This window comes from Phacochoerus africanus, chromosome 4 (genome assembly GCF_016906955.1).
Source record: "Phacochoerus africanus isolate WHEZ1 chromosome 4, ROS_Pafr_v1, whole genome shotgun sequence".
Lineage (NCBI taxonomy): Eukaryota > Metazoa > Chordata > Mammalia > Artiodactyla > Suidae > Phacochoerus > Phacochoerus africanus.
This window is the reverse complement of record NC_062547.1, coordinates 26158383-26186372: the sequence shown is the minus strand read 5'-3', so window position 1 is coordinate 26186372 and position 27990 is coordinate 26158383. Positions and strand designations below refer to the sequence as shown.

At 48.3% G+C, this 27990-nt stretch overlaps 1 protein-coding gene across 12 annotated transcripts in view; it reads left to right on the top strand.

The window, feature by feature from the left end:
• Positions 1-27990, top strand: part of PRR5L (proline rich 5 like) — an 87120-nt gene that overhangs the window by 39006 nt on the left and 20124 nt on the right. For 9 of the 12 annotated variants that reach the window (XM_047775969.1, XM_047775971.1, XM_047775963.1 and 6 more), the window contains 4 exons: positions 14628-14685; positions 19694-19785; positions 25525-25665; positions 26362-26418. In XM_047775969.1, coding sequence (XP_047631925.1) covers positions 14628-14685; positions 19694-19785; positions 25525-25665; positions 26362-26418 — 348 coding nt within the window. Of the gene's footprint in view, positions 1-6982; positions 7119-14627; positions 14686-19693; positions 19786-25524; positions 25666-26361; positions 26419-27990 lie in introns of those variants that run through there. The other 3 variants (XM_047775964.1, XM_047775973.1, XM_047775974.1) reach the window with 2 other exon arrangements.

Sequence of the window (27990 nt, the reverse complement as noted above, 5' to 3'; positions counted from 1 at the left end):
AGCATTTTAAAAAAAAAATTCAAAATAAAACAATAGAGGAGTGGCGCTGTTTGACGTGTTGGCAAATCTCTGCCTGCAGACTGGAGCCTCACGTCTGCCGCACAGTCACCTACTGTGATCCTGCACGTCCCACAGTCTCTGGAAGACTCCATGGTGGAGGATTCAAGGCACATAATGGCTTAGTGTTGTTTGGAAATCATTTTGACCGTGTGGCAGAGGTCGGGGGGTGCCCCAGGGGGGGACCCTGAACCACACTTTGAGCACTGCTTCTCTAGCAGCTTTCCCTCCTACCCTGAGTAAGGTACCCAACTGAATGTAATTCTCTGTCCCTTTAGCCAAGGTCTGTCTTGTCACTGAGCCTTCTTGGTCTGTCCTAATAAAGGTAGAATTGGATCAGACAGTCTAACATCCCTGCCGCCTAAACACTCTTATTATGGGACTAAATGAGTTCAGGCTTCCATGTTTGAGGATGGTCGCTCATCCACTGACACAGGCTGCCTTTCTGACTCCAACCAAACGCGTGTGCAGGGAGGGCTTGGGGTTGTTGTGTAACTGACTGGGTGATGACACTTGTGTGAAGTCAGACAGCCCCCACTTTTACTTGTTAGCTAAGTGGTCCTGAGCAAGGTGCTTTACCTCTCTGTGCCTCGGTTTCCCCATCTGTAAAATGGAATTAAAAATTATGACCTACCTGATAGGTCATTGTATGGTTTGTGTGTGAAATAACACAGACAAAGTGCTCAGCACACAGTGGAGGGGGGTGGGAGGCAGCACAGCTCAGAGCGGGGTTAGAGCCAGACCACCTGGGTTCAAGGCCCAGCATAGCCACTTCCTGCTGTGTGACCTTGGGAAATTGCTATACCTCTCTTGTTTCGGTGTGTGTTCTGTAAAAATGCAGGTCATAGGACCTAACCTTATAGGGTTGATGCGATGACTAAATTATTATTTGTAAAGTGCTTAGAACAGTGACTAGCACAGAGTAAGACAGAATAATAAGGGCTCATGAAATTTCATTAAATCTGTATGTACAACTGACCCTTGAACAACCTGGGTTTGAATTGTCCACCTCTCTGCAGATTTTTTTCAATAGTAAATACTGTAGCAGTGCAGGATCCGTGGTTGGTTGAATCTGTGGGTACAGAAGGCAGACTACAAATTGTACAGAGTTTTGACACGGTGGAGGCTTGGTGCTCCTAAGCCCCTCGCTTTGTTCAATGCTTAACTATGTACATGTTTAATCCGTCCCTTTTAATGGGAAAATGACATAAAAAATACATAACAAATTGGTTTCAAGGTGGTGACATTCTGTATCCAACGTGAGTGTACTTTTAAAACAGTTTGAAGAGTTTTTAGGTTTTCAGAATTCCTTGGTAGCCTAGCGGTTAAGGGTCTGGTATTGCCACTGCTGTGGCATGGGTTTGATCCCAGGCTGAGTGCGTGGCCAAAACAAAAAGAGTTTTTAGGTTTTCAAAACAACACAGGCACCTTTTCATTTTCTTTCCTTAAGTCAGGAAGCTTAAATTTTTTTTTTTCTTTTTAGGGCCACGCCCACAGCATATGGATTTTCCCAGGCTAAGGGTCTAATTGGAGCTACAGCTGCCAGCCTACACCACAACCACAGCAACGTGAGATCCTCAACCCACTGAGCAAGGCCAGGGATCGAAACCGCAACCTCATGGTTCCCAGTCGGATTCGTTTCCACTGTGCCACAACGGGAACTCCCAGGAAGCTTAAATTTTTATGTGTGCCTTAAAAAAATAAAAAATGTCAGTTATTACAGACACACACACACACACACCCAGAAGTGTCCAATCTAATTTTTGCCCAAGCAAGACACCCACACCCACACCCACACACACACCCACACCCACCCCCAGAAGTGTCCAATCTAATTTTTTTTTTGTCTTTTGTTGTTGTTATTGTTGTTGTTGTTGTTGTTGCTATTTCTTGGGCCGCTCCCGCAGCATATGGAGGTTCCCAGGCTAGGGGTTGAATCGGAGCTGTAGCCACCGGCCTACGCCAGAGCCACAGCAACGCGGGATCCGGGATCCGAGCTGCGTCTGCAACCTACACCACAGCTCACAGCAACGCCTGGATCGTTAACCCACTGAACAAGGGCAGGGACCGAACCCACAACCTCATGGTTCCTAGTCGGATTCGTTAACCACTGAGCCACGACGGGAACTCCCCAATCTAATTTTTGACCAAGCAAGACCCAACAGAAGCCTGGAATTCAATCAGGTCAAATGTCTCAGCTGCTTGAAAGTAGGCTCCCATCCAGGGAGAGACAAAGATTAAGAAGAGATAATTAGTCACAAATGTGAATCATTTCGGTTGCCCTTGACTCAGAGGTCAGTCTTGTCTGCACCCTCTTCTCTTGCTGCCTTTGGTGACTGAGTTTTAAATCCAGCTACAGAGAACTGGTCTTTCAATCCTGGAGAAACCCGCTGGCCTGGCTGCCTTCGTTGTTGACATTTAAAATAGACAGTGTTCGGTGTGGTTTCCACCAGGATTGAGATGTTACCCCTCAGACTGATAGAGAAGGGCATTTGGGTGGGGATTTGTTTATCGGGGAAGCCCAGAGGTTTGGGGTGGGGGCAGTTAATGCTACTTACAAAGTATGCCAGACACTTGGTATGACAGCTGGTAACCACATGCCATTTTGTATTGAGAGCTTAATCAGAGACACTGCAGAGTGAATACCGAGTCTCTTTCTAGGGGTGTGGGGTGGCAACCAGCTTTTGCAATTTTGAATCTGGGTTTTCCTTTAGTTTAAGGTGCTAGACTGAAGAAAGGGCTATCATCACTGCTGATTGAAATGAGGTTTCAAGTCTCATGGGGGCACAGAGCCTTTTTGCAAATGTGTTTGGTTCTCCAGTCCCTAGAAATTACCTAGCACACAGTAGATGCTCAATAAAACTTCTTGGGCGATTGGGGCAGGGGTGTTGTCTGCCCATGGGTACATGGGAGATTTTAGGTGTGCACACAATAGCATTAAATAACATTCGCTTTGGTGGTTAGAAAATGTTTCCCTTTCTTATTTTCCTTTTGTGCTTCTGACCACACACAGAGAGTCTTGGTTTGTGCCCTGTGTCTGTTACACTTTGGCAAGACTTGGTGATGTCTTGGTTAAAAGAGAGAGAACAGATTCCAAACTTTGTGTCTTCAGCTAGCAGCACAAATTAAGATTTTGTAACATCATTTTGTATGCTTTGCGTTGATCCTCAAGTTAACACTCTATTTAGGGTCAGTGATGTGGCTATGGTTTCTTTTTCAAACCTATTTATGTTTTGAAAAAGTGGATGGATCGATGAAAAACAATCCACAAAGAATCAAGAGTAAGTGTCCAGCTGTGGCCACGTGGTGCAGGTGGTTCAGGAGAGATTCGGGTTTGCAAAGTCCCATGCTAGGCACCCCTGGGAAATGGGCTGGTTCCAAAACCGGGCCAAGGAGAACTCTTCATGTGAGGAGGGAAACCCAGGAGCGGGGGAGGCTGATAGAGGTGACCTTGGCCTTCACACGCATCTGTCAGATGAAGTTTCAAGCAGAAAGGTCAGAATGGGCTCCAGAAAGGAGGATTGGAAGAAGGTCTGGGGATAAGTGAGGAACAGAACCCAGGAGTGGACAGGTAGAACCCCAAAACCACAGGCGGGACTACTGGGGAGGGTGGCGATGGGGCTCTTCCATGTGGAGCATCACATGGCTCTTCCCTGCTGCTGCCCGCCCGCCACCTTGCCCTGGTGCCCCCCTGCCTGGGGCATCTGCACTCAGCTGTGAGTTTTCTTCTGGGACCCAGAACCCTTGATCCAGGGATCACTGCTTATAAAAACCCTCACTGTGGCTCTGCTTTTGAAAGTGGACATTCTCAGAGTTCCCAGCGTGGCTCAGCAGAAACGAATCTGACTAGGATCCAAGAGGACGAAGGTTCGATCCCTGGCCTTGCTCAGTGGGTTAAGGATCCCGCATTGCCATAAGCTGTGCTGTAGGTTGCAGACGTGGCTCAGATCTGGCGTTGCTGTGGCTGTGGTGTAGGCCAGTGGCTACAGCTCCGATTCAACCCCCAGCCTGGGAACCTCCATATGCCGTGGGTGTGGCCCTAAAAAAGACAAAAAAAAAAGTGGACATTCTCCTTTTGCAGCTTTAAAGAAAGACTCACAGAAAGAATGTCTTCAGTGAAGAATAATGAAAATGACCTGAGGTGAGGGCGGGGGAAGGCAGGTGGAAAAAAATGGTGCTTCTCTTGTGTCTGCACACAGAGGAGACAGGCTGAGATGGATTTCCAGAAGACGCTGGATGGAAAACCTTTTGCCCTTTCCAGGACTGATTTTCCTTTTTCCTCTGTTTTGAATTGTTCCGGGAAGGAAAATTGGGGTTTCCAACAGGCCCTCTGTATCCTGGGGGCAGCTCTGAGGAGTAATTGGTCCCCGTTAGCTTTGGAAAGTGATGATAGGAAATGCTTTGCATTTTTCTATTACCTGATTAAGTACCTTGGTGGTCCTGGGCATGGAGATGGGAGAGGTTGCAAACAATACTTTCTGTGCTTCTGTCTGTGTTGTGTCTGTTGAAAACTTTTCCCCTAGGCCAGAAAGTTAAATGACTTTTGGTGGAACCAGAGGTTGGCTTGATACAGAAACCCAGTGTATCTCTACCCTGAGTCAGTGGCTTTGAACAAGGTGGTACCTAGGAAAAGGGGAAATATAACCACCGTACTTTTCCGTAGGTCATGGATGGCCGGATAGTGTTGGGTAGAAATATTTCCATCTACTGCTCATACCTGTGGCAGCCCCAGGAGGCCAGTTGCCCCTTAGCTCATCATTATCAGAGAAGATTCATTCAGGGCGGGTGGCACATGGCAGGGAGCTGAGGGAGAGACCCACGGAAATGTCCTGGTCACCATGGAGTTTGGAATTTAAAGTGTAGGAATATAGATGTTTTGCAGGAGATCCCGTCATGGTGCAGTGGAAACAAATCCAACGAGGAACCATGAGGTTGTGGGTTCAACCCCTGGCCTCGATCGGTGGGTCAAGGATCCGGCGTTGCTATGGCTGTGGCGTAGGCCAGAGGCTACAGCTCCAATTAGACTCCTAGCGTGGGAACCTCCATATGCTGCGGGAAGTGGCCCTAAAAAAGACCAAAAAAAAAAAAGTAGATATAGATGTTTTGCAGGTAACACACAGCCTAACATGAAATGAAGGTCTGAGTGGATTGGCAAAGACTTAAAAAACAGGCCCAGAATACATATAACATTTAGGGACAAAGAGAGGACTTGTAAGAATGCACAGAAATTTGGGTGGAGAGATGGTAGAGTGGGGAAAATAATTTTTGTGATTTCCAAATCCACACTGAAGAGGGGGAACGTTTTAACTCTTCTTTAATCCTCCTGGGAAGGCTTCTGAAACCAGGATTCCTGAAAGGAAAAAGGCTAATGAGGTGGGGAGAAGGTAAGAAGGGACCATCCCCATATACTCGGCTTTGAAGTAAAACTGGGGCCGGCGGAGTTCCCGTCGTGGCGCAGTGGTTAACAAATCCGACTAGGAACCATGAGGTTGCGGGTTCGATCCCTGCCCTTGCTCAGTGGGTTAAGGATCCGGTATTGCCGTGAGCTGTGGTATTGGTCGCAGATGCAGCTCAGATCCTCTGTTGCTGTGGCTCTGGTGTAGGCTGGTGGCTACAGCTCTGATTCATCCCCTAGCCTGGGAACCTCCATATGCCATGGGAGCGGCCCAAGAAATGGCAAAAAGACAAAAAGACAAAAAAAAAAAAATGGGGGCCGGTGTATGGAAGACAAGCCCGAGCGGAGTGGATGCTGTCTTGGCGTGAGGAGGTCTTTAGAGGTGGCCTCTTGGATTGGGCCAGTTCTTGGAAGGGTGGCCTTGTAGAGTCTGTGGACAGTCGGGTGGCCGCTGAGAGGGGAGAGAAGGGGGTGGTTCTAGTCAGGAGGCTCCTCGGAGGCCCCCAGGTGTTTCCAGCTGCTCTCCGGGGGCCAGTGGTCGCCTACCTCACCTCCGCGACCGTGACTTGAATTGTAGACAATTATTTGAACATTTCCGTTGGACTTGCCTCCAGTTTTCTGAAAATCAGTGGACAAGTGAGTCTTGAACTGGATGACCATTGATCTTAGTGTAATTGAGAGAAAGACGGAAGTCCTGCTGAACCAGCAAATCTTCAGCCTCACTGGACTGAGGTTATTGGACGTTCAGTTGTCACAGAGGGAACACGTAGGCTGAAAATGCTGCAGATATAACACCCGAAGCTGAGCTCCGAAGATGAGGTGTAATTAGGGATTTTATAATCCTTTTTAGCTCTATGGGGACAGAACTCCCCCTGGTATCATGTTAAGTGTTTTGTTCCGCATGAGTATGTACTTTTGGGAACCCATTATGGGTGAAATTGGGTGACTTCTAATAGACTGGGCAGGCGATGGCAGGAGACAGGTTTAGGGCACCAGTTGGGGAGGGGCAGATGGCAGGGGTAGCTGCTGGAAATGTGGAAACATCCAAATACATGGAAACATCCTGCAAGGTGGTGGCCCTAAGAAGTAAATACTGTAGGGGGAAGGCTGAGGAAATTTTTTTTTTTTTTTTTTTGGCTGCACCTGAGAGTCATGGAAGTTCCTGGGCCAGGGATTGAATCCGAGCCGCAACTGTGACCTATGGTGGATCCTTAACCCAGAGCGCCACAGCAGGAGCTCTGAGAAATATCTGTTATTTCATGGAAAGAAAGCAGCAGGAGAATTGTCTCAAAGGCTATCTCTCCACACTAAGAAGGACAAAAATAACAATCACAGTGACACCAGCTAATATTTTCAAGCATGTATGTGCTGGGCATTGTTCTAAGCTGGTGGTTCTCCAAGAGTGGTTGTGAGACCTGCATCTCAGCATCACCTGAGAATGTGTCACAAAAGCAAACTCTCCCACCTCAGATGAACTGAATACAAAACTGGGTTTGTGAACCAGCAGGTTTTTTGTTTTTGTTTTTTTAGCAGGTCCTGCATGATTCATTCTCATGTGTGCTCAAGTCTGAAAACTGCTCTCAGCATTTTTCCTGCCCTAAGTCATGGATTCCTTCTGACAGCTGAGGAGGAGAATTTCATTATTACCATTTTGCACATCCTGCAGGTGAACCTGGGAGAAGGGAGGTTATCTAAGATCACACAGCTCATAAAAGGTTGAGCAGAGTTCAAACCCAGGCCATCTGGCCACAGAAGAAAAATCTTTTGAATTATACTTTAAATGTTAAAATTGCCCTGAAGATGTTCCTTGAAAAGCCCCAGAGAAGAGAAATTTCAATGTTTTGAAATTTAATTTTTTTTTTTTAATTTTTAGTATCCAGGAAAACAGACATGGGACTGTTTTCCTGCTTCCTTGTAGAATAACTTTCAAAAAAAGCCCCAATTTACCCTTTTAGTTACCAGTGAAATGGTGCTAGGTGAAGAATTAGCCTGTGTGCCAAGTGTTAAATTTTCTTTTTTATTAGTATTATTTATTTATTTATTTGTCTCTTGTCGTTTTAGGGCCTCACTAGAGGCATATGGAGGTTTCCCAGGCTAGGGGTCTAATCCAAGCCGTAGCTGCTGGCCTACGCCAGAGCCACAGCAACGCCGGATCCTTGACCCACTGAACGAGGCCAGGGATGGAACCCGCAACTTCATGGTTCCTAGTTGGATTTGTTTCTGCCGCGTCACGACAGGAACTCCGAAGTTTTAAATTTTCTTCTGTCTTCATCTGTTGCTTCTTCTCTGGTCTCATCAGACCCACAGCCCCCACTCCTGCCCCCTCGCGCACCCCTAGATGGGCTTATTAAGAACTCTCTGGGCCTGGGGGTGAGTCGTGTTTGTAAGCCTTTTTGTTGCTTATCTAGGAAGGCGTCCAGGTTCACAGGAAAGGCAGACATCCTTAGGGATGATGGCTGTACTTTTAAAGTCACAGAAGGAAAAAAAAAAAGGAAGTACCCATGTTTTCCATCCCTGGCTTGGTGCCAACAACAGCAACCTTTGCCGACGTCCCCATCCCCGGAAGCAATGCTTGCAGTGGAATTGCTGGTTTATACATGTTCCTGGTAGGCAGAGTGGCATGCTGCCAGACCCCTCTGGTGTAGGAAAGAATGTCTCATTGGAGAATAGAATCTACCTGGGAGCCAGGTGTGCGCCTTGCCGGACATTAGAGTCGATTTAGAATCAGACATTGAGTGTGGATAGCGGAGGGGAAGGCCCTGGGAATGTCTGTTTGGAGAGGCAGAAGTCGAAAAGCTGGCAGCAGGATTGGGCAGTGGAAATGATTCAGCTGGATGGAAGCTTTGCTAGAACCCAGTTATATGGCCTGAAATTGCCAAGCCACCTGCCCCCAGTACCTGTGAACGAATAGATTTCGTCTACTTTCCCTTGTGGTTAAAGGCATAAAAAAAAACCCTCTCCAGCTGACAGGGTAGAAGCGTGTGATGCCTAAAAGCACCAGCCTTTTTGCCAGCAGGGTCTGGATGCCAGCCCTTGCCAGAACACTTAGTGGCTGTGTGACTGCAGACATGTTCCTGAACCTCTCTGAGCCTGAGTTTTCTTAGCGGTGATTTAGTTGTAATCATAGGACCTACTTCAAAAGATTGATGTGGTTCCTAGATGAGGTGACATGTAAAGTGCTTGGTGCCTTGTGAGCAGTCAGCAAACCATAGCTGTACATCTTGGTATGTTTTTTAATCATCCTTGCTGAGGTCAACCAGAGGAATATGCTGGGGGAAAGTGTTGGGCTTTGGACTCTGGCCAACCTGGGTGCTTTTGCTAGTTGCTTCCCTGAACCTCGGTTTCTTCATCTGTGTAAAGGGGATAAGTTTGTGGCAAAGGTATGGTGAGATGACACTTGAGAAGGCGGTAACGTGGTGCCTGACCAAGAGTGAAAACCAATGCATGACTCTACTGTTCTTCCTTCTCTCATCATCATCATCACCGCTCACGCATCACGACAGGGGGCTGGCAGCCGTAAGCGTTTACGGAATTCTACCTTGTGTGGGAAGTTCTTCCCTCTGGGAAGATGGGAGTAGCATCCTTCACCCTGCCCCCTGCGAGTCACTGTCACTGACGTTTGGCTTGAAGCCCTTGGGTTGGAAGAGATGGGCTTGGTGCCATCAGGCAGGGAGGGGGACAAGAGAAAAGTCGGGATCTTCTCCAGCTCTGATCCCATACAAACATTTTCTCAGCATGTCAGACATTTGTCAGGGGCCCGGGAATGTCAGCAGGGGAGGGCCAGGGAGAACAGACAATTTGAAAGACAAATAATGCAAAATTGCTCTCTGAATCAAGGCTGGTTTTTTTCTTTTTTCATTCCTTTCTTTCCTTCTTTAAGGTTTCGGCAGCCTTAAGCCCCACAGATGTCCAGTTGGCATGTCCTTAGGTGAGGTGACCGGCAGACAGGATGGGCTTTGTAATTTGCAGGGCCAGGTACAGAATGCAGACGTGGCCCGCAGCAGTGTGGGAAGCCACTCCCCTTTCTGTGGGCCTGCGGCCGCACCCTTTAGTAGACAGGGCACCCCCAAGAGATGGCATTCTTCACGTTCTTGGTCCATAGATCAGGGGTGGTTGAGAGGCCTTGGCTGAGTCACCAGTGGAGCCAGAGCTCTGCCTGCCCAGGGAAGGGAGGGCTTCAGGGCCCTGAGCCTGGGCCCCTACTGATGCAACCTTGTCACCACCCCGGAAGCAGAATGCCAGCCATGGTGGGGCAGGGCAGGGCAGTGGGGGACAGGCAGGGCCAGAGACAGTAGAGGGTGGGGGACAGGGGCCTGAAAACTACCCCTGCCCCCGGGTGGCAGCTGGAATAGGACCAGCATGAACTGAGGCCGAGCCCCCAGGGCGAGCTCCATTGGCCAGTCAGGCTTCACTTACAAAACACAGATTCAAAGATGCAGATATTAGGAAGTGAAGGTGGCAGCTGCAGAGCAGTAAACCCCAAGTGTGAAGCCCTTCAGAACATGGGGTCCTCAGGACTATAGGGCCCTTTGGTGTGGAGGTGGGCTGTGTGACTGCAGATTCCCAGGAGACTCAGTTTGAAACCCAGGTGGGTGGAGGGTGGGCACCAGGCCAGTCAGCTAAGCTGGAGATGCAAGCTGGGTTCAAGGGGTTCAAGCCTGTATGATGTAGCCTCTGAGTGGGTGGCGGGTGATTCTCCAGAGAAGCAGGGCTGTGGACCAGACCGGCCCCAAACATCCTAACTCACCTAGCACGTGCCAAGTTACAGAGACCGCACTGCTAGCTGCAGTTTATTCAACTGTAAAATAAAAGCAAAATCTACAACCGCCTAAGGGTCCGAGAATTTTCAAAATGCTTTTTGAAAGGTGCTTTAGCTTCCTAGAGAATGGGTCCACCTAAAAATGATCCAAACTGTGCGTGGCCAGTTGATTTGGACCCCGGGCTGGAGAGAGGGGAGAATGAATAGATGATTCTTAAGGCCCCTTCTAACCCCAAGTTTCAGTTACTCTTATTTTGCTCTAAGCTACGGGGTTCCCATGCCGCGTATTGTGAGATGTTTAAAAAGAATGGTTTCCATTTTTCCATAATACACAAATAACTTATTTTCCTTGAAAAAAAAAATTTTTTTTTTTCTCCAAATGTCTTCTTGAAGGGGGAAGACCTAGAAAAGAGGAGGAAGGGGGCACTCCTGTTGTGACTCAAGGGTCATGAACCTAACTAGTATCCATGAGGACGCAGGTTCGATCCCTGGCCTCGCTCAGTGGGTTAAGGATCCGGTGCTGCCATGAGCTGTGGTGTAGGTGGCAGATGTGGCTCGAATCCTGTGTTGCTATAGCTGCGGTGTAGGCCAGCAGATGTAGCTCCAATTTGAACCGTAGCCTGGAAACTTCCATATGCCGTGAGTGTGACCCTAAAAAGACAAACAAACAAACAGCAGGAGGAGGCCATTTTTTGTTTCATCTTTTAAGATGCAAAGTAGTTTTTATCAAATGAAGAAAATGCCATTGATTAAGAGCAGAATGTACACATGCCTAGAGGTAGTCGCATTTTAAGGACCTCTATCACTTTCTTTCCTCTTAAAAATATTGTTTCTCACTTTGATTTCTTTTTTCTTTTTTCTTTTTTTTTTTTGTCTTTTTTGCCATTTCTTGGGCCGCTGCCGCGGCATATGGAGGTTCCCAGGCTAGGGGTCGAATCGGAGCTGTAGCCACCAGACTACGCCAGAGCCACAGCAACTCGGGATCCAAGCCGCGTCTGCAACCTACACCACAGCTCACGGCAACGCCAGATGGTTAACCCACTGAGTAAGGGCAGGGATCGAACCCTCAACCTCATGGTTCCTAGTCGGATTTGCTAACCACTGCGCCACAATGGGAACTCCTCACTTTGATTTCTTAAAAGCAAATAATGCTCTGTAGCCCCAAGCAGGCAGTATGTACTCAATATTTATTAGCTTCTCCTATGTCCGAAGCACCATTCTCAGAGCCAGGAGACCTCAATGAAATGGTGCTCACCTCGGAGGATCTAAACTCCTCACACACAGGATCTCAAGTTGGAATTAATTTCTATGATTACCTCATGATATCACCTGGATTCAGCTTTTACTTCTCTTGGTACCTTAGTTCTCTTCTCCCCACCTTTAAAATGTAGCTACCTCTAGGGATGGAACAAAATTGTGAAACTCACATCACAGGAGCCTGTTACCTTTGGATGTGCATCTGAGAAGCAGGAAATGAAGATTTGCAGTTTGTTCGGGGAGAAGGTTGGGCCCTCCCTGTTGGCAGTAGAGGTGGTGACAGAGAACAGAGCAGTAGAAATCTTTGCACAGCAGTGCCGAGGGGGCGTTCTGAGACCTTCGTCTGGCCAGTGAAAAGGACCTGAGCAGAGACTTCAGGCCCCAATTGGAATTAAAAAAAAATTTTTTTAAATCAAAGTATAATTGATTTATAATGTTGTGCCAATTTCTGCTGTACAGCAGAGTGACCCAGTCATACAAATACATACATTCTTTTTCTCATGTTATCTTCCATCAGGTTCCCAAGAGACTGGAGGGAGTTCCCGTCGTGGCTCAGCAGTAACAAACCCAACTAGGATCCATGAGGATGCAGGTTTGAACCCTGGCCTTGCTCAGTGGATGGGGGATCCAGAGTTGCCGTGAGCTGTGGTGTGGGTCACTGATGTGGCTTGGATCCCAAGTTGCTGTGGTTGTGGCATAGGCCGGTGGCTACAGCTCCAATTCGACCTCTGGCCTGGGAAATTCCATATGTGCCACTGTGGCCCTGAAAAGCAAAAAGCAAAAAACAAACAAACAAACAAAAACAAAAACAAAAAAAGAACTCGAGTGACTGGATATAGTTCCCTGTGCTGTATAGAAGGAACTCATTGTTTATCCATCCAATTGGGTGTTCTTTGTTTTTTTTTTGCCTTTTCTAGGGCCGCTTCCCACAGCATATGGAGGTTCCCAGGCTGGGGGTCTAATCGGAGCTGTAGCCGCCAGCCTACACCACAGCCACAGCAATGTGGGATCCGAGTCGTGTCTGTGACCTACACCACAGCTCACGGCAATGCTGGATCCTTAACCCATGAGCAAGGACAGGGACCGAACCCACGACCTCATGGATCCTAGTTGGATTCGTTAACCATTGCGCCACGACGGGAACTCCATCCAATTGGGATTTTTGCTCAGAACCCTTCATGGGAAGTGACTGCCAACTGGAAACACCCCCACCATCCACTCCTGCCCAGCTCAGCTGTCTCAAAGTCTTGATGATTTTGATCCTCTCAATTTGTCGCCATGGTTTGGTTTCCTTACTGCTGGGATTTGTGTGCTTGGCTGGAGGGTAGGGAACACAGAATTTCACCGTCATTCCCTGACTGTCCTGTAATTCCTAGTCAAAGAATTGATTTTTTTCCCTGTAATGGAGTTAGTGTTCTCCTAGAGCAACGTTCTCTGACTTTGATTTGGGGTTCCATCGTGAAACTAAGTGGTGGCTACTTACTTCGAATTAGATTATATCTTGTGAATTTTTTTTTTGTCTTTTTTGCTATTTCCTGGGCCGCCCCTGTGGCATGTGGAGGTTCCCAGGCTAGGGGTTGAATCAGAGCCATAGCCACCGGCCTACACCAGAGCCACAGCAACGTAGGATCTGAGCCACGTCTGTGACCTACACCACAGCTCACGGCAATGCCAGATGGTTAACCCACTGAGCAAGGGCAGGGATCGAACCCGCAACCTCATGGTTCCTAGTCGGATTCACTAACCACTGTGCCACGACGGGAACTCCATATCTTGTGAATTTTAATAGGATCTGTAAAATTTGGTTTATATGTATTAGTCACAGAAATGTGATGGTACCTTTGATAAAATTCTCTAATATATTCAAGTAGGCCCATTCGTTACTGACTCTCTTTACTTTCCACTACTTTGAGAAGACAGTTGGGCTGAAAGAGCAACTATTATCATCACGTCCCATTACCACCGGTTCCTGAGAACAGAACACCCCGTGCGTGTGTGTGTGTGTGTGTCTTTATAATGATTAATTACTATAAGAACTTTGTGATATTGCTGGTGTGATGCCGTTTTACAGAGGAGGGACTCAGGACTCAGGAAATGAAGTCCAAGATCACACAGCTAGAAAGTAGCTGAGCTGGGACTTGAACCCCCTGTCTCATATTCAGGATTTTTTCCTCTCTGCCATGTAGGCTCTCATCATCCTTGTAACTGGGTTTTAGGGTTTTATAAAGGAGGATACTAAGAAATGCATGAGGCTTTTTGGTAGGATATATACCACTGGGGCCCCCCCAGCGCATAAGCATAGGTCTTTGATAATCTGTGATGTGAAGGTCAGAGGTGAGGCATCCTTGCTCTCTGAGCATCTGTGACCTTTGGAGAGGCTGATCAGGTAGCCTTTTGAAGGAAGGAGGGGGTTTGGGTGGGAAGACTTGCCAGCAGGCAGCAAAGCAGAGCAGGAAGCACATGGCTTCTGGAACCAGAAAGGACCAGCTCTGTCTTCCTGTGGGCAGGTCTCTTCCACTGACTCAGTAAAGTCAGGGTAACGGCACCAACTCAACTGGATTATTGGGAGGGTTGGAATCAGATAAGTTGAAGAAGATAAACCCTCTGACATGTGCAAAACACTCAACACTTGTTAGTTGCAGTTGCAAAGGGACTTCGTCTCACTCTCTTTCCACACCTTCGCTGCACACGCGCACTGATGGACGCGTACTCAGTGCTACTTAGAATTCCGCAGGCAGTCTTCTGCTAGTGTGAGAAACCTTATATGGATCAGTTTTATTTGAAAATCTATTATTTCAGCATAACTTCCCATTGCCTCTTGGCTTCTCTTCCTGAGTTTAGATGAGGGGCTTGAAGGACGTTGGGTGACCCTCCTTGTCCTCCCGTAGAATTCGGCCGAGCCTGTGGCAGCCTCTTCCCTGGCGGGAGGGATGCAGTTGGGATTTGGCTCTCGTCTCCTTCCTTTGCTGTGGGATGTCTCCCTGACCCCCTCTCCCCACGAAATCTGCCTCCTAAGAGGATAAATGGCTTCTTGAGCGTGGAGGTGTAACCAGTGCCCAAGTGCCCGGAAGCCCCGTGCCCTTGCCCATCAGGAGTGGACGAGGGTGTGTTACCCGGGGAAGTAGCCCAACTCCTGTGTCCTTTGTTCTTTTTTGGCAGAACCAGCTTCTAGCAAAAGGACTGCTGTTTGTGGAGGAGAAGATTAAGCTGTGCGAAGGCAAGTACAAGGCAACCCCCGTCCAGCGGGGCCTCTGACTCAGCCTTTGATGCTTTGGTCCAAGGGAGGCAGGCTCCAAGCTCGTGAGTCACCCAGCGCCTCCTCTCCAGCTCACCGGCAGCATTTCAGTTTGACGTGGCCACTCCCGGTGGTGCAAGTCAGGCTGCGTTCTGAGAAAGGAGGGCACCTTGGGGTGGCTCTTTGGAGACTCCCTTAAGGTAGGGTTTTCACAGCATGTGTGCCGCAGGTCTCCTGTGAAGGGATCAATTATACTGCAGACCCTTCTCGGATGCTCCCTCTGGCCTGATGCTCCCTCTTTCCTCTTGGCCTCTCTGTATTCTTTTTTGAGGTCATACGTGCCAGGAGGTCCACCCTTCTGAGGGACTCAGCGGGCACTCAGAGGGGTACAGTTTGATACACAAAGGAAAATTTCCTAGCCTGAAAAGATTTTAGGGTCTGACAGGATAGAAAGGCGCTGAATGGAGGTGGGAGATGTGACAAAAGGCCAGAGTCAGCCAACCCCACAATGCCACGAGTGGCTATGCTCAGCTCCATCACCTAAATCCAGATCACAGCTTGCCGCCTGCTTCTTGGGTGACTTTTGGCAAGTTGCTCATTTCTTTGAGCTTTGCTTTTAAAATCATTTTTAAAATGATAACTTGGAGCTAGGGATTGTAGGGGGTGTAAGGAACATAGCCAGTGTAGCTCCATTCCTGGCCCACAGTAGGCACGCACACTGGTTCCCTCCTTTTTTTTTCTTTTCCTACTCCAGCCTAGAGTCCTCTATCTGTAGGTCAAGTTTCCTTCCAGATTCAGACTTATCAGGCAGTAGGTCATCTTTTTTTTTCCTTCCCCTTCCCTGGGAAGGACACCTGTGTCCAGTAACGTGTCTCCTAGAGAGAGAAAGTAGGAAGGAAAAGGAGAGGCTGACCCACAATGAGCACTCACCAAACCTTTGGAAGAAAAGAGGTTCGAAATTAACCTCTGTCTGTTCCAAAGTTGACTGAACCTTTAGCTTTCTCGCAAATGCAGCTGCGTTGAAACCTTTTCAACCTTAGAAATGCATACCCACCCAAGGCCTTATTTTTGAGCTACTGGCTTTGACAAGAGCTTCATGGCCCTTTTGCATTTTTTTTTTCTTTTTTGGCTAGATGTTTTAACCCACTGTGCCAGGGCTAGGGATTAAACCTGTGTTCTGGTGTTGCAGAGACACCATCAATCCCGTTGAGCCACAGTGGGAACTCCCCCTTTTGCATTTTGCAGTGAGTCTAATACACAAGTGTGGAAGGTGGCTGCCTGCTCTCCAGCCACATTATTTCCTAGTGTATCCCATACCCCTGGAAAGGTGGGAAACCAGTGTTATGAAAGATCCTGAGCAGAGTTCCTCTTGTAAATCAGTGGTTAACAAACCCGACTAGTATCCATGAGGATGCAGGTTTGATCCCTGGCCCTGCTCAGTGGGTTAAGGATCCGGCCTTGACGTGCACTGTGGTGTAGGTTGTAGATGTGGCTCAGATCTCGAGTTGCTGTGGTGTAGGCCTGCAGCTGTAGCTCTGATTCAACCACCAGCCTGGGAAGTTCCATATGCCATGGTACGGCCCTAAAAAGCAAAAAAAAAAAAAAAAAAAAAGATACTGAGCAAAACCAGAGCTTCAAGCGCCCTTAAAAGGGAATTTCCCCTGCCCAAGTGACATGCAGCCCAGCTGTGTTGAGAGTGAAACCTCAGGCACGGAGCTAAGGGGGTAAACCCAGGGCATCCAAGTTCCTGTTTGTGCCCCAAAGCATGACTAGAGAGTGGCAGGCCAGGATCCCTTCTTGTCCTGGGGTCTGGGGGGGTCAGGGTCCTTTCTGCACATCGAGGGGACAGTGAGGACCTTGTAAGGGTTTTTCATATCTTCAGCCAGAAGATATGATTCATTTTATATGTTACAAACTCCAAGAAAGATCTTGTTTAGATAAAGGGATTTTCTTGCAATAAGGGAGAGTTTGGAAACGACAGATAGGATCTATCCTATCACTGAACAAACTTTACTTTATTGGCCTCATTGCTTGTACGCATCCGCCCTGTGCGCTGGCTGCAGAGAGGGCAGAGGCAGCTCCTGGCCATGGAGCAATCCTGCGGGGACGGAATATGCCTTTGAGTGTGATCTTTTCTAGAGCTTAGCGACCTTGGCTCTAAAGAAGTTTCTTGTACCTATTCTGTGTACCTCTGGTGATCGAAACCTCCGTGGCAATTAGAGGACAGTTTTTATAGGACAGTCGTCTAGAACCTTCTATCCAAATCCCTTTCGTCTTTTCAGAGAGTTAGTCCTGGACCTGTGGGCTATTCCTGGAGGCGGAGTCACTTCCTCCCTTTAACTCTTTCATCCCGAAGCTATGCTGTTTTGTTAGCCTCTGTCTCTCTGATGTTCTTCTCTGAACACGTTCCAAAAGCTCCATCGCTCTCTGAAGTCTGCAGCCAGCAATTAGATCCAGGTTCCCAGGAGAGGCGCCTTCCTGCTCCTGGGTCGAAGGCCTAACTCATGTGCTGGGGCACGTTCCATCTTGGTGGGAGGGGGAGTCAGCAGGCACCAGCGCTGACCTTGTCATGCAAGGCTTAGGACAAGGGTCATCAGTAAAGGAGCTGGGATAGCCTTTTCTCCTTGGAGATGCTCTATCCAGATGTTGGGGTTCATCTTGCTTTTAGGTACCAGGATGACCTCATGTTTCAGATGGTCCTTTGAACTTGCCAACTCCTCCCTGCAGGGAACTAGCAAAGCCTACATTTGGCAGGAGAATGGTGGTTGATTAATTCATTCAAACACTTCTTGATTGTCTACTATTTACCAGGCACTTTGTTGGAGGCCAGGGACACAGTGGTGAGCAAAGACTTCATAGGATGGCTGGCCCTCCTGGTGTTCACAACCTGGTAGTGGATATTACCAGGTTATAATATTAATAACCGGATATTATCAAATCACTCTCAAGTATAAAACTGCAACGAGGACAAGTACTGAGAATACAACCTAGCAGGGAGATTTAACCAATGTGGGACACTTTTCCTGGGAAGTGATGCTGGAGTTGAAGCTCTAAAGATAAACGCAATAGGTCAGGCAAAGAGAGGAGGGAAAGAATGATCTAGGCAAGGAACTAGCATGTGCAAAGTCCCTGTGGCATGGAGGAGCATGGCGAGTGTGAGGGGCTGAAATGAAACTCCAATAGGACTCACAGACTGAGGGGAATACAGAAGAAGATGAAGACACAGAAGAAGGAAACAGACTCTCCCCAGCCATGTGGTCCGTGTCATGGAGGTTTTTCTTTTCTTTTCTTTTCTTTTTTTTTTTTGTCTTTTTGCCTTTTCTTGAGCTGCTCCTGCAGTCTGTGGAGGTTCCCAGGCCAGGGGTCTAATCGGAGCTGTAGCCACTGGCCCACACCAGAGCCACAGCAACTCAGGATCTGAGCTGCGTCTGCAACCTACGCCACAGCTCATGGCAGTGCTGGATCCTCAACTCACTGAGCAAGGCCAGGGATCGAACCCGTAACCTCATGGTTCCCAGTCAGATTCGTTAACCACTGTGCCACGACGGGAACTCCTGGAGGTTTTTCTTTATCAAAGAATAAAGGACAACGTTGGAGTTAACTATTAAGTCCTGCTCTGTGCTGTCTCACATTTGGGTGAAAAGGTAACCTCCTTCCACTCACCAGCCCTAACATTCGCAAAAACCAATGCACGTGATACTTGCCATTCATTCATTCAGAGATTTCCAAACATCGATGGACCCATGTGTCTGGCACCATCCCAAGCGCTAGAAATAGAATGGTGAGCGGGACAGACAGGGCCAGGGCCCTCCCTCCCATTCTAGTGGAGGATACAGAGAAAGAAGTTAATGAGCGAGTCCAACAGTGTAATTAGCGCCTAGCGAGGGAAAGCAGAGGGTGCTATGGATTTGCCTTTCCCCCCAGTGTATTTCACTCTGACCTTTCTGAATCTGCACGTCTTTGCCCTGCTAGCTGCTAGTCATGCCCTCATTCTATTCTCTCTCCCAGCCACTGCCTTTGTGGTCCATTAAATTAATAGACGGACGATGCTAAATGCATCTTTCAAGATCTGTTCAGTGCAACTGGCCGTGTTTTGCCAAACGCATCTCTCAGTGTCTAATCTTGGCTGACCCAGTTTCCCTGCCTCAGCTGAGCAGAGACAGTGCCCAATCAGCTCTGTTATCTAGGTCATTAAAAGCAGCCACCGTGCAGGCTTCCCCCTCCACCCCGCCAGTGCCCGCCTTTCCCGCAGGTGCAGAGTTCCCCACACAGCCTTCCAGAGGCACTGGATGACCTGTGTTCAGCTAGCCTGGGGGTGGTGCACGGCCAGGACTTGAGCTCCCTGATCCAGGGCTGAGAGTAGGCACAGCATCAGGAGGTAGGTCCTATGTTTGGTGGGTGACCATTCAGAGACCAATGCCCTGCTGGTTACTGTAAAACAGTGGGTGGAAGTGCCAGTTCCTAAGCCCTGTTCCTACCTCACTCAAGGGACAGCTCACATCTAGACTAAAAAGCCAATGTCTTCGTGATTACAAAAACACATATCACTGTGCAAGTGATCTTGGATTATACAGGTCAAGGGCATGGGGTCAGGAATCCCAGCTCAGCCTCCCAGGTTGTGTGACTTTGAGCCCAGATACCTGGCCTGTCTGGGCTATAAAGTGGAGTAACAGAGTTGACTCGAGAGATAAATAGCCTGGCACAGGGCCCGATTATGTTGTAACCATTCTTGTGATGGTTACAAAGGACAGCAGTTAGTCTGTCCTTTTCATAATTCAGCTCCTTTTTCTGGATTAAAGGAAAGAAGGCGTCTTTGCATATTTTCTGTCACATGTGAACGGTAGTAACACCTGACAGATGGAGCGTAGGTAACCGCTCCCCCCGATGCCCACCCCCATGCTCTCTTTGACATGGAACCATCTCCTGGCCTCTCCTGCAAGTAATGACCAAGTTCTTTCTTTCTCCCTCCCACCTTCTCACCCTCGTGTAGGTGCAAATCGCATTGAGGTTCTGGCTGAAGTCTGGGACCACTTCTTCACTGAGACCCTCCCCACCCTGCAGGCCATATTCTACCCAGTTCAGGTCAGTCTCACTGGGGAGCCCCGGGCAGTCTGTCTTACCCCTTGGCCCCCCGGGGGCCTGCCAGTGAATGGGGGAGAACCAGTTGGCTCAGGACCTGGGACATCTTTTGGAGGGCTCACTGCTCTGTATTTAGCATCTAACCTCAAGCAACCAGCAGTGCCTGCATAACTAGCAATTTCTAGGCGCTCGTTTCCCTCTTGGTTTTGAGGATGTCTGTATTTTCTTGGAGTGGTTTGTTTCTTCTTACTTTTCCGAAGTAAGGACGATGGGGAAAAGGAGACGTTCCTTTTTCTTTCTTTTCTCTGCACGGCCCTCCCCTTTGTTTGAACCACAATTTTCCAGCGAGTTTCCTGTGGCTCCCAAATTGTGGGAAAGCAATAAATGTTCCTTACCCTTTGTAAGGGATTCCTGAAGAGGAGAAAGGCCGTGATGGAACAGAAAGAACACTGGACTGGGACTCAGTAGCTGAGTTTGGGCAAATGCAGTGCCCATGTCGGAGCACAGGTGCATTTCATCTGCTGCAGAATGAGGGGTTGAGAGAAAAAGTCCTGTGGCTTCTCTCAGGCGTCTTACTCTGTGAGCTCAGCTAATTCCACGGCATGTATGCATTTCCTTCTACCCTCCTGCAGCTCAGTCTGTGTCAGGAGATGTCCAAAATACAGGTCTCTGTTATATGCTTACGCTGCTGTGGGCTCATGACCGCTTCTCCCTCTGGGGTTAAGGCTTCATGTCTAATCAGGTTGGTTGAAGTGGGGGCATGGGGTGCAGCCATAACACAGCTGTTAGCAAAGGTAGGAATTATCTTGCACCAGAGGTAAGGGCCCCCATGCTCTGTTCGCCCTGAATGGTGTTTTAAAGGAATTTGGAATTCTTTTTTTTTTTTTCTTCCCATTTTTTAAAGTTTTATTGAAGCATCGTGGATTTACAAGGTTGGGATGGTTTCTGCTGTACAACAAAGGGATTCAGTTGCACATATACACACATCCATTCTCTTTCAGATTTTTTTCCCACGTAGATTATCACAGAATATTGGGTAGAGTTCTCTGTGCTAGACAGCAGGTCCCTATACCTCAGTGTGCATATGCCAGTCCCAAACCCCGAGTCCATCCCCCCCACCACCACCACCTGTCCCCTTTGGTAACCATACATTTGTTTTCAAAGTCTGTGAGTCTGTTTCTGTTCTGCAAACAAGTTCATTTCTATCCGCCCCCCCTTTTTTAGATTTCACATACATGTGACCTCATACGATGTTTGTCTTCTCAGTATAATAATCTTTAGTTCCATCCATGTTGCTGCAAATGGCATCATTTCACTCTTTTTTTTGGCTGAGTAGTATTCCATTGTATATATGGACCACATGTTCTTTATGCATGCCTCTGTTGATGGACATTTAGGTTGCTTCCATGTCTGGGCTATTGCAAACAGTGCTGCAATGGAATGCTTTTAAATACATGTCGATATGTAAAGCTTGGGAGGTTGTGCCTACAGAGTCCATTTCTCATTTAGGCTTGCCCCTAACAATTCCAGTAGAAGCATCTGGCCTGCAGCCCACCGCTCTTTTCATCTCATCCTTAGCTCAGCACCCTCCCTCCTCCAGCCCCCTCCCCCGAGTGACAGCACTTAGAGTATTTAGGTGGATGCCTTAGCCTTGTGCCCGCAGGCGTCTCCCTTCCCTACAGTGCTTGCTGCTCCACCAGCAAGTCTTGGGAGAACACATCTGGGTGGTAGCATTGCCAGAGCTTGCAAATCAAAATACAGGATGCTGAGTTAAATTTCAGTTAAGTAATGAATAATGCAACATTGTGGACATAGCTACACTAAAACTCTATTCTTTTTTTTTTTTTCTTTGCTTTTTAGGGCTGCACCTACAGCATGTAGAGGTTCCCAGGCTAGGGGATGAATCAGAGCTGCAGCTGCCCGCCTACACCACAGGTGCAGCAACAGAAAACCTGAGCTGCATCTGCAACCTACACCATAGTTCACAGCAATGACAGATCCTTTAGCCCACTGAGCAGGGCCAGGGATTGAACCCGAATCCTCATGGATACTAGTTGGGTTCGTCACCGCTGGGCCACAATGGGAACTCCTCTTTTTAATTTTTTTAGCCACGCCCATGGCATTCAGGAATTCCCAGGTCAGGAATCGAACCCTGAACCACAGCAGTGACAATGCCAGATCCTTAACCACTAGACCACCAGGAAACTCCCTAAAAAACTATTCACATGTAACTGGAGAGCCTCTGCAGTCCTACTGGGGAGGGAGTACAGACCCAGGTCCCTCTGAGGAGACCATTTGGGCAGGGATCGTCAAGGTGCAGATGCCCAGATGGGTTTAGAACTGGGAGTGAGGGGTCTGAGTGGGCATGGTCCTTGTCCAGTTGCTGGAGGGCCAAGAGGGACCCTGGTAGCCTCAAACCCAGGCAGGAGCCCAGCCGTGTGGGTCTGAGGATGATACGATCCTGCTGCTCTTGAAAAATTGTAAGGTCTGGGAACGGTTGCTATTACCCCATCTACCCCTCCCCCGACAATTTCCCAAGTGCTGCTGCTGATCCAGAAGCCCCACTTTGAGAAAACTTGAGTTAGGGGCTCTCCCTACTGGTAGTAACACCCCCAGAGGTGTCTTAGTCCAGCTAAATCCCTATCACAGCTCCCTGTGGAAGTGTTTGTGTGAGACCTGCCTTCTCTCTGGACAGATGTGTTTGACTGTCTGCTGGGTTCGAAGGTGGGGAACTTTGCCTGCCTTTCTCTGCCTTGTGGAGTGGAAGCAGTCCTGCAGGTGAAGCCGGGCACAGATACCTACGAGATAGGCAGTCAGTGCTGGAACTTGGTGCAAAAAAATAGAAACGGTATGACTTTGGGAAAGGTGGGGGACCACTGCCATTGGGGGTGGCCAGGGAAAGCATCAAGAAATGGTTAAGGAGTTCCCGCTGCAGCTCAGCAGGTTAAGAACCCAACATAGTCTTTGTGAGGATGTGGGTTCCATCCCTGGCCTCCCTCCATGGATGAAGGATCCAGTGTTGCCGTAAGGTCACAGATGCAGCTGGGATCTGGTGTTGCCTGCCGTGACTGTGGTGTAGGCCGGCAGCTGCAGCTCCGATTTGACCCCTAGCCCAGGAACTCCCACATGCTGCCGGTGTGGCCATAAAAAGAAAAAAAAAAAAAAAAAGAAGTGGTTAAAGTGAGCTGCAAGGTGTGAGTACTGGTGCACTCCTGGAGAGTAACGGGGGGTTGGGATGGCAAAACCACTCTTGCTTGTGTTTCTGTAAAACCCTGAGTAGTTACAGGAAAGGCCAGACTTCCTTAAGCCTCGGCTGACTTAGGGGATGGGGAGCTACATCCTCTTTCGGGGGAGACCCTCACTATATCCCGTCTCTGCAAGAGCAGCCCTTCTTGGTGTGTGCTGTACATCTACGTGCAAGGGAGAGTTGGGGCAAAGGGACTCCCCCTCCCCCTCCCAGAGTGTTGGGAAACTCTGAGGAGCTCTCAGATCAAATAGTTTCGGTTTGAGGTCCAGCTTTGCCTTGGGTAGATTCCTCTCACTCTGGGCTGTAGGGTTTTTCATCTGTGGAGTGGGTTTTACAGTATCTATCTCAAAGGGTGGTCGTGGGGATTAAATGTGTCGTCTGCATCTGGGGTAATTTTTATTTTTTAGTCTTTTGAGGGCTGCACCCGCAGCACATGGAGGTTCCCAGGCTAGGGGTCCAGTCAAGCTGTAGCTGGGATCCGAGCCGTGTCTGCGACCTATGCCACAGCTCACGGCAACACCGGATCCTTAACCCAGTGAGCGAGGCCAGGGATTGAACCCACGTCCTCATGGATGCGCCTCTGGGGTATTTAGAATCATGCCTAGCACATGGTCAGAGCTTAGGTGAGGGTCAGCCTTTAGGGTTATTATTCTTTCCCTCTTCTGCCCCCTCCCCCTACACTGTTGAACGAGTCCCTTTCACCTTCCCAGTGATTTTTCTTCCTGTGTTACTCAAGTCTGCCGAAGAGTCTAACGGGTGCCATGTTGCCTCCTTTGCCTGACATGGGATTGGTGCTCAGATTCTTTTTTTTTGGCTTTTTAGGGCCGCACTGGCAGCATATGGAAGTTCCCTGGCCAGGGGTTGAATCGGAGCTGCAGCTGCCAGTCTAGGCCACAGCCACAGCAACACTGGATCTTTAACCCACTGAGTGATGCCAAGGATTGAACCTCCATCCTCGTGTATACTAGCGAATACTTCGTTATCAGTGAGCCACAGTGGGAACTTGTGTGCTCAGATGTTAAACCGGTGATGCTGGGGAAGCAGGCTTGATCTTTTCTCTTGTTTCTCCGCCTCTTCCTCTCTCTTCCTCCTTCCTGACCGCTCATAGCACAGCACTTCCCCCACTGTATCACCTTCAGGGCGTTTAGGCAGATCAAGTTACACCTTATCTTTTTTTTTTTTTAATTGAAGTGTAGTTGATTTACAATATTAGTTTACAGTGGTGTACAACATAGTGATTCCATGTTTTTATAGACGATACTCATTTAAATTTATCAAAAAAGAGTTCCTGTTGTGGCTCAATGGTAATGAATCCTACTAGTATCCGTGAGGACTCGTTTCGATCCCTGGCCTTGCTCAGTGGGTTAAGGATCTGGCATTGCTGTGAGCTGTAGTGCACATCGCAGACACAGGTTGGATCCCATATTGCTGTGGCTGTGGTATAGGTTGGCAGTTGTAGTTCCGATTCGACCTCTAGCCTGGGAACTTTCATATGCTGCTGGGATGGCCCTAAGAAGCCAAAAAAAAAAAAGTTATAAAATATTGGTTATATTCCCTTACTGTACAATATTGGTTATATTCCCTTACTGTACAATATATCCTTTTTTATTTTTAACATAGTGTTTATACCATAGGGGTTTAATACCCACCCCTATGTTGCTTCTGCCCTCTTCCCTCTCCCTGTGGGTAACTGCTAGTTTGCTTCTTATGTCTATGTGTCAGTTTCTTTTTTGTTATGTCCATTTGCTTGTTTTCCTTTTTAGATTCTACATGTGATAACAGACAGCATGTTTCTTTCTCTGACTTATTTCACTAAGCATGATACCCTCCAGGTATTCCATGTTGTTGCAAATGGCAAAATTTACATTCCTTTTTTATGGCTGAGTAGTATTCCATTGTGTATACATACCACTTCCATATCCATTCTTCTGTGCATGAACATTTAGGTTATTTCTGTGTCTTGCCTGTTGTAAATAATGCAGCTGTGAACAGTGGGGTGCATGGATCTTTTTGAATTAGTCCCACCTTACTTTATTTTTTAATTTTTAAATTTTTTTTTGTCTTTTGTCTCTTTTTTTTTTAGGGCTGCACTGGTGGCAAATGGAGATTCCCAGGCTAGGGATCTAATCAGAGCTATTGCTGCCGCCCTATGCCAGAGACATAGCAACACCAGATCTGGGCCGCGTCTGCAACCTACACCACAGCTCATGGCAACACTGGTTCCTTAACCCACTGAGCGAGGCCAGGGATCGAACCTGAAACCTCATGGTTTCTAGTTGGATTTGTTTCCACTGCGCTACGATGGGAACTCCCCACCTTACTTTAAACAAAGCTTTCGTTCTGAAGGATGGGGCAATGCTTCGACTCTTTGACAGCCCCCCTGGGCCTTGCAGATGCCTCGTCCCACCCCATCCATTATTGTCCTGGACCCCGTGTGATTTGTGGCAGATCCCACAGGCTCTCACCTCCCGGCCCTGGCTCTTTTCTCTTCCCAGGGCCAGGAGCTGACCATCCGCCAGATCTCCCTGCTGGGCTTCCGTGACCTGGTCCTGCTGAAGGTGAAGCTGGACGACTTGCTGCTGCTGGCCCAGCCCCAGCCACCCTCGTCCATCATCCAGATGTTGCTCATCCTGCAGGTGAGCCTGATAGACACATCACTGCAAACCGAGGGAGGAAGAGTGAAGAGTCCCCCACAAGATGAGGGGAAGGGCCTATGTGGCTGGTGCGCCCGGACTCAATTTAGCCTTCTTTAGTGTCAGCCCTCTTGGGCTTGGTCTCTGTTTCTCTCTCTGCAGAGTTGCATTCAGTGCTGTGGAGTGCACCTGATCCAACCTGGCATCTCATAGCTGGTGCATTGCCACCAAGACACACCCCAGATGGCTGCCTAGTGTCTCTTAATCCCAATTCTTTATTTTTATTTTTTGTTTTTTTGCCATTTCTTGGGCTGCTCCCGCGGGATATGGAGGTTCCCAGGCTAGGGGTCGAATCGGAGCTGTAGCCGCCGGCCTACGCCAGAGCCACAGCAACGCGGGATCCGAGCTGCGTCTGTGACCAACACCGCAGCTCACAGCAACACCAGATCCTTAACTCACTGAGCAAGGGCAGGGATTGAACCCGCAACCTCATGGTCCCCAGTTGGATTTGTTAACCACTGTGCCACAACAGGAACTCCTCTTAATCCCAATTCTAAATCAATGATAGAAAAATGAGCTAACATTTATTGGTTCCTGGCTATGTGTTAGGCACAGGCCAAGGACTTAAAATATGTTGCTTTCTGAATTGAATAATACAAACTTTATGAGTTGGGCATGGTTGTTATTGCTGTCTTACAGATGAGGACACTGAAACCCAGGAAGTGCATGTGCTTGCCTGAGGCCCCACAGCACAAGGTAGTAAGATTGAGAACTGTGTCCACTCCAGGGAAGACTTTGGTCCAGCTCAGGCTACATGACTCCCCTTTGCCAGACAGCCATGACCTTGGGGAGGATCGAGCAGAACAAACGTGGCCTCCATGAGCCTAGCTCTATGGCTAGGGATGCACAATTCCAAGAAACAAGGCTTGTGGCCTAGGGACATCCCCAAATGCTAGTTCAGATGGCACAGTGTCAGCTGTGGGCCCGTCCTCAGGGAATACAGTGTCGTTCTTGATCAGGCTGTGAAGACCCCCACTGCTCTGTCAGCAGGGATGGAACCTCAGGCATGGGACCCCTGATCTCTCCCTCCCCGCCAGCTGCTGCCGTTCTCTTCTGGTCCTCTAGCTAGGCCATCCTTCTGGGCCTTTTCCCCCTTTCCTCAAGTTGGAGAGGAGGAAGAGTTGCCTATCAGGATGACAGATGTCATTGGCTGGAATCCTAGGTCACGTGTTTTTATGGAAAGGAAGGACAAGGAAGGGAGATTGGAGCGCAGGTCTGTGTAGGTCAGGTCTGAGAAGCATGAAGTAGAGCTTGGGTCCTGAATAAGGAGTCTAGGCAGACGGACTCTGAGCCCACCCTAGCATGGTGCCTTCCGAGGGGACCACCCAGCCAAGCAGGTGTGCTCTCTGCTGGCCATCGCCCAGGGCCCCATGCTCAGCAGGGCCCCGTGCACGGTTCTCCCATCACCATCTGGAAATTCTTTTTTTTTTTTTTTTTTTTCCCACTGTACAGCAAGGGGGTCAGGTTATCCTTACATGTATACATTACAATTACATTTTTCCCCCAGCCTTTCTTCTGTTGCAACATGAGTATCTAGACAAAGTTCTCAATGCTATTCAGCAGGATCTCCTTGTAAATCTATTCTAAGTTGTGTCTGATAAGCCCAAGCTCCCGATCCCTCCCACTCCCTCCCCCTCCCATCAGGCAGCCACAAGTCTCTTCTCCAAGTCCATGATTTTCTTTTCTGAGGAGATGTTCATTTGTGCTGGATATTAGATTCCAGTTATAAGTGATATCATATGGTATTTGTCTTTGTCTTTCTGGCTCATTTCACTCAGTATGAGATTCTCTAGCTCCATCCATGTTGCTGCAAATGGCATTATGTCATTCTTTTTTATGGCTGAGTAGTATTCCATTGTGTATATATACCACTTCTTCCGAATCCAATCCTCTGTCGATGGACATTTGGGTTGTTTCCATGTCCTGGCTATTGTGAAGAGTGCTGCAATGAACATGTGGGTGCATGTGTCTCTTTTAAGTAGAGTTTTGTCCGGATAGATGCCCAAGAGTGGGATTGCGGGGTCATATGGAAGTTCTATGTATAGATTTCTAAGGTATCTCCAAACTGTTCTCCATAGTGGCTGTACCAGTTGACATTCCCACCAACAGTGTAGGAGGGTTCCCTTTTCTCCACAGCCCTTCCAGCACTTGTTATTTGTGGATTTATTAATGATGGCCATTCTGACTGGTGTGAGGTGGTATCTCATGGTAGTTTTGATTTGCATTTCTCTTATAACCAGCGATGTGGAGCATTTTTTCATGTGTTTG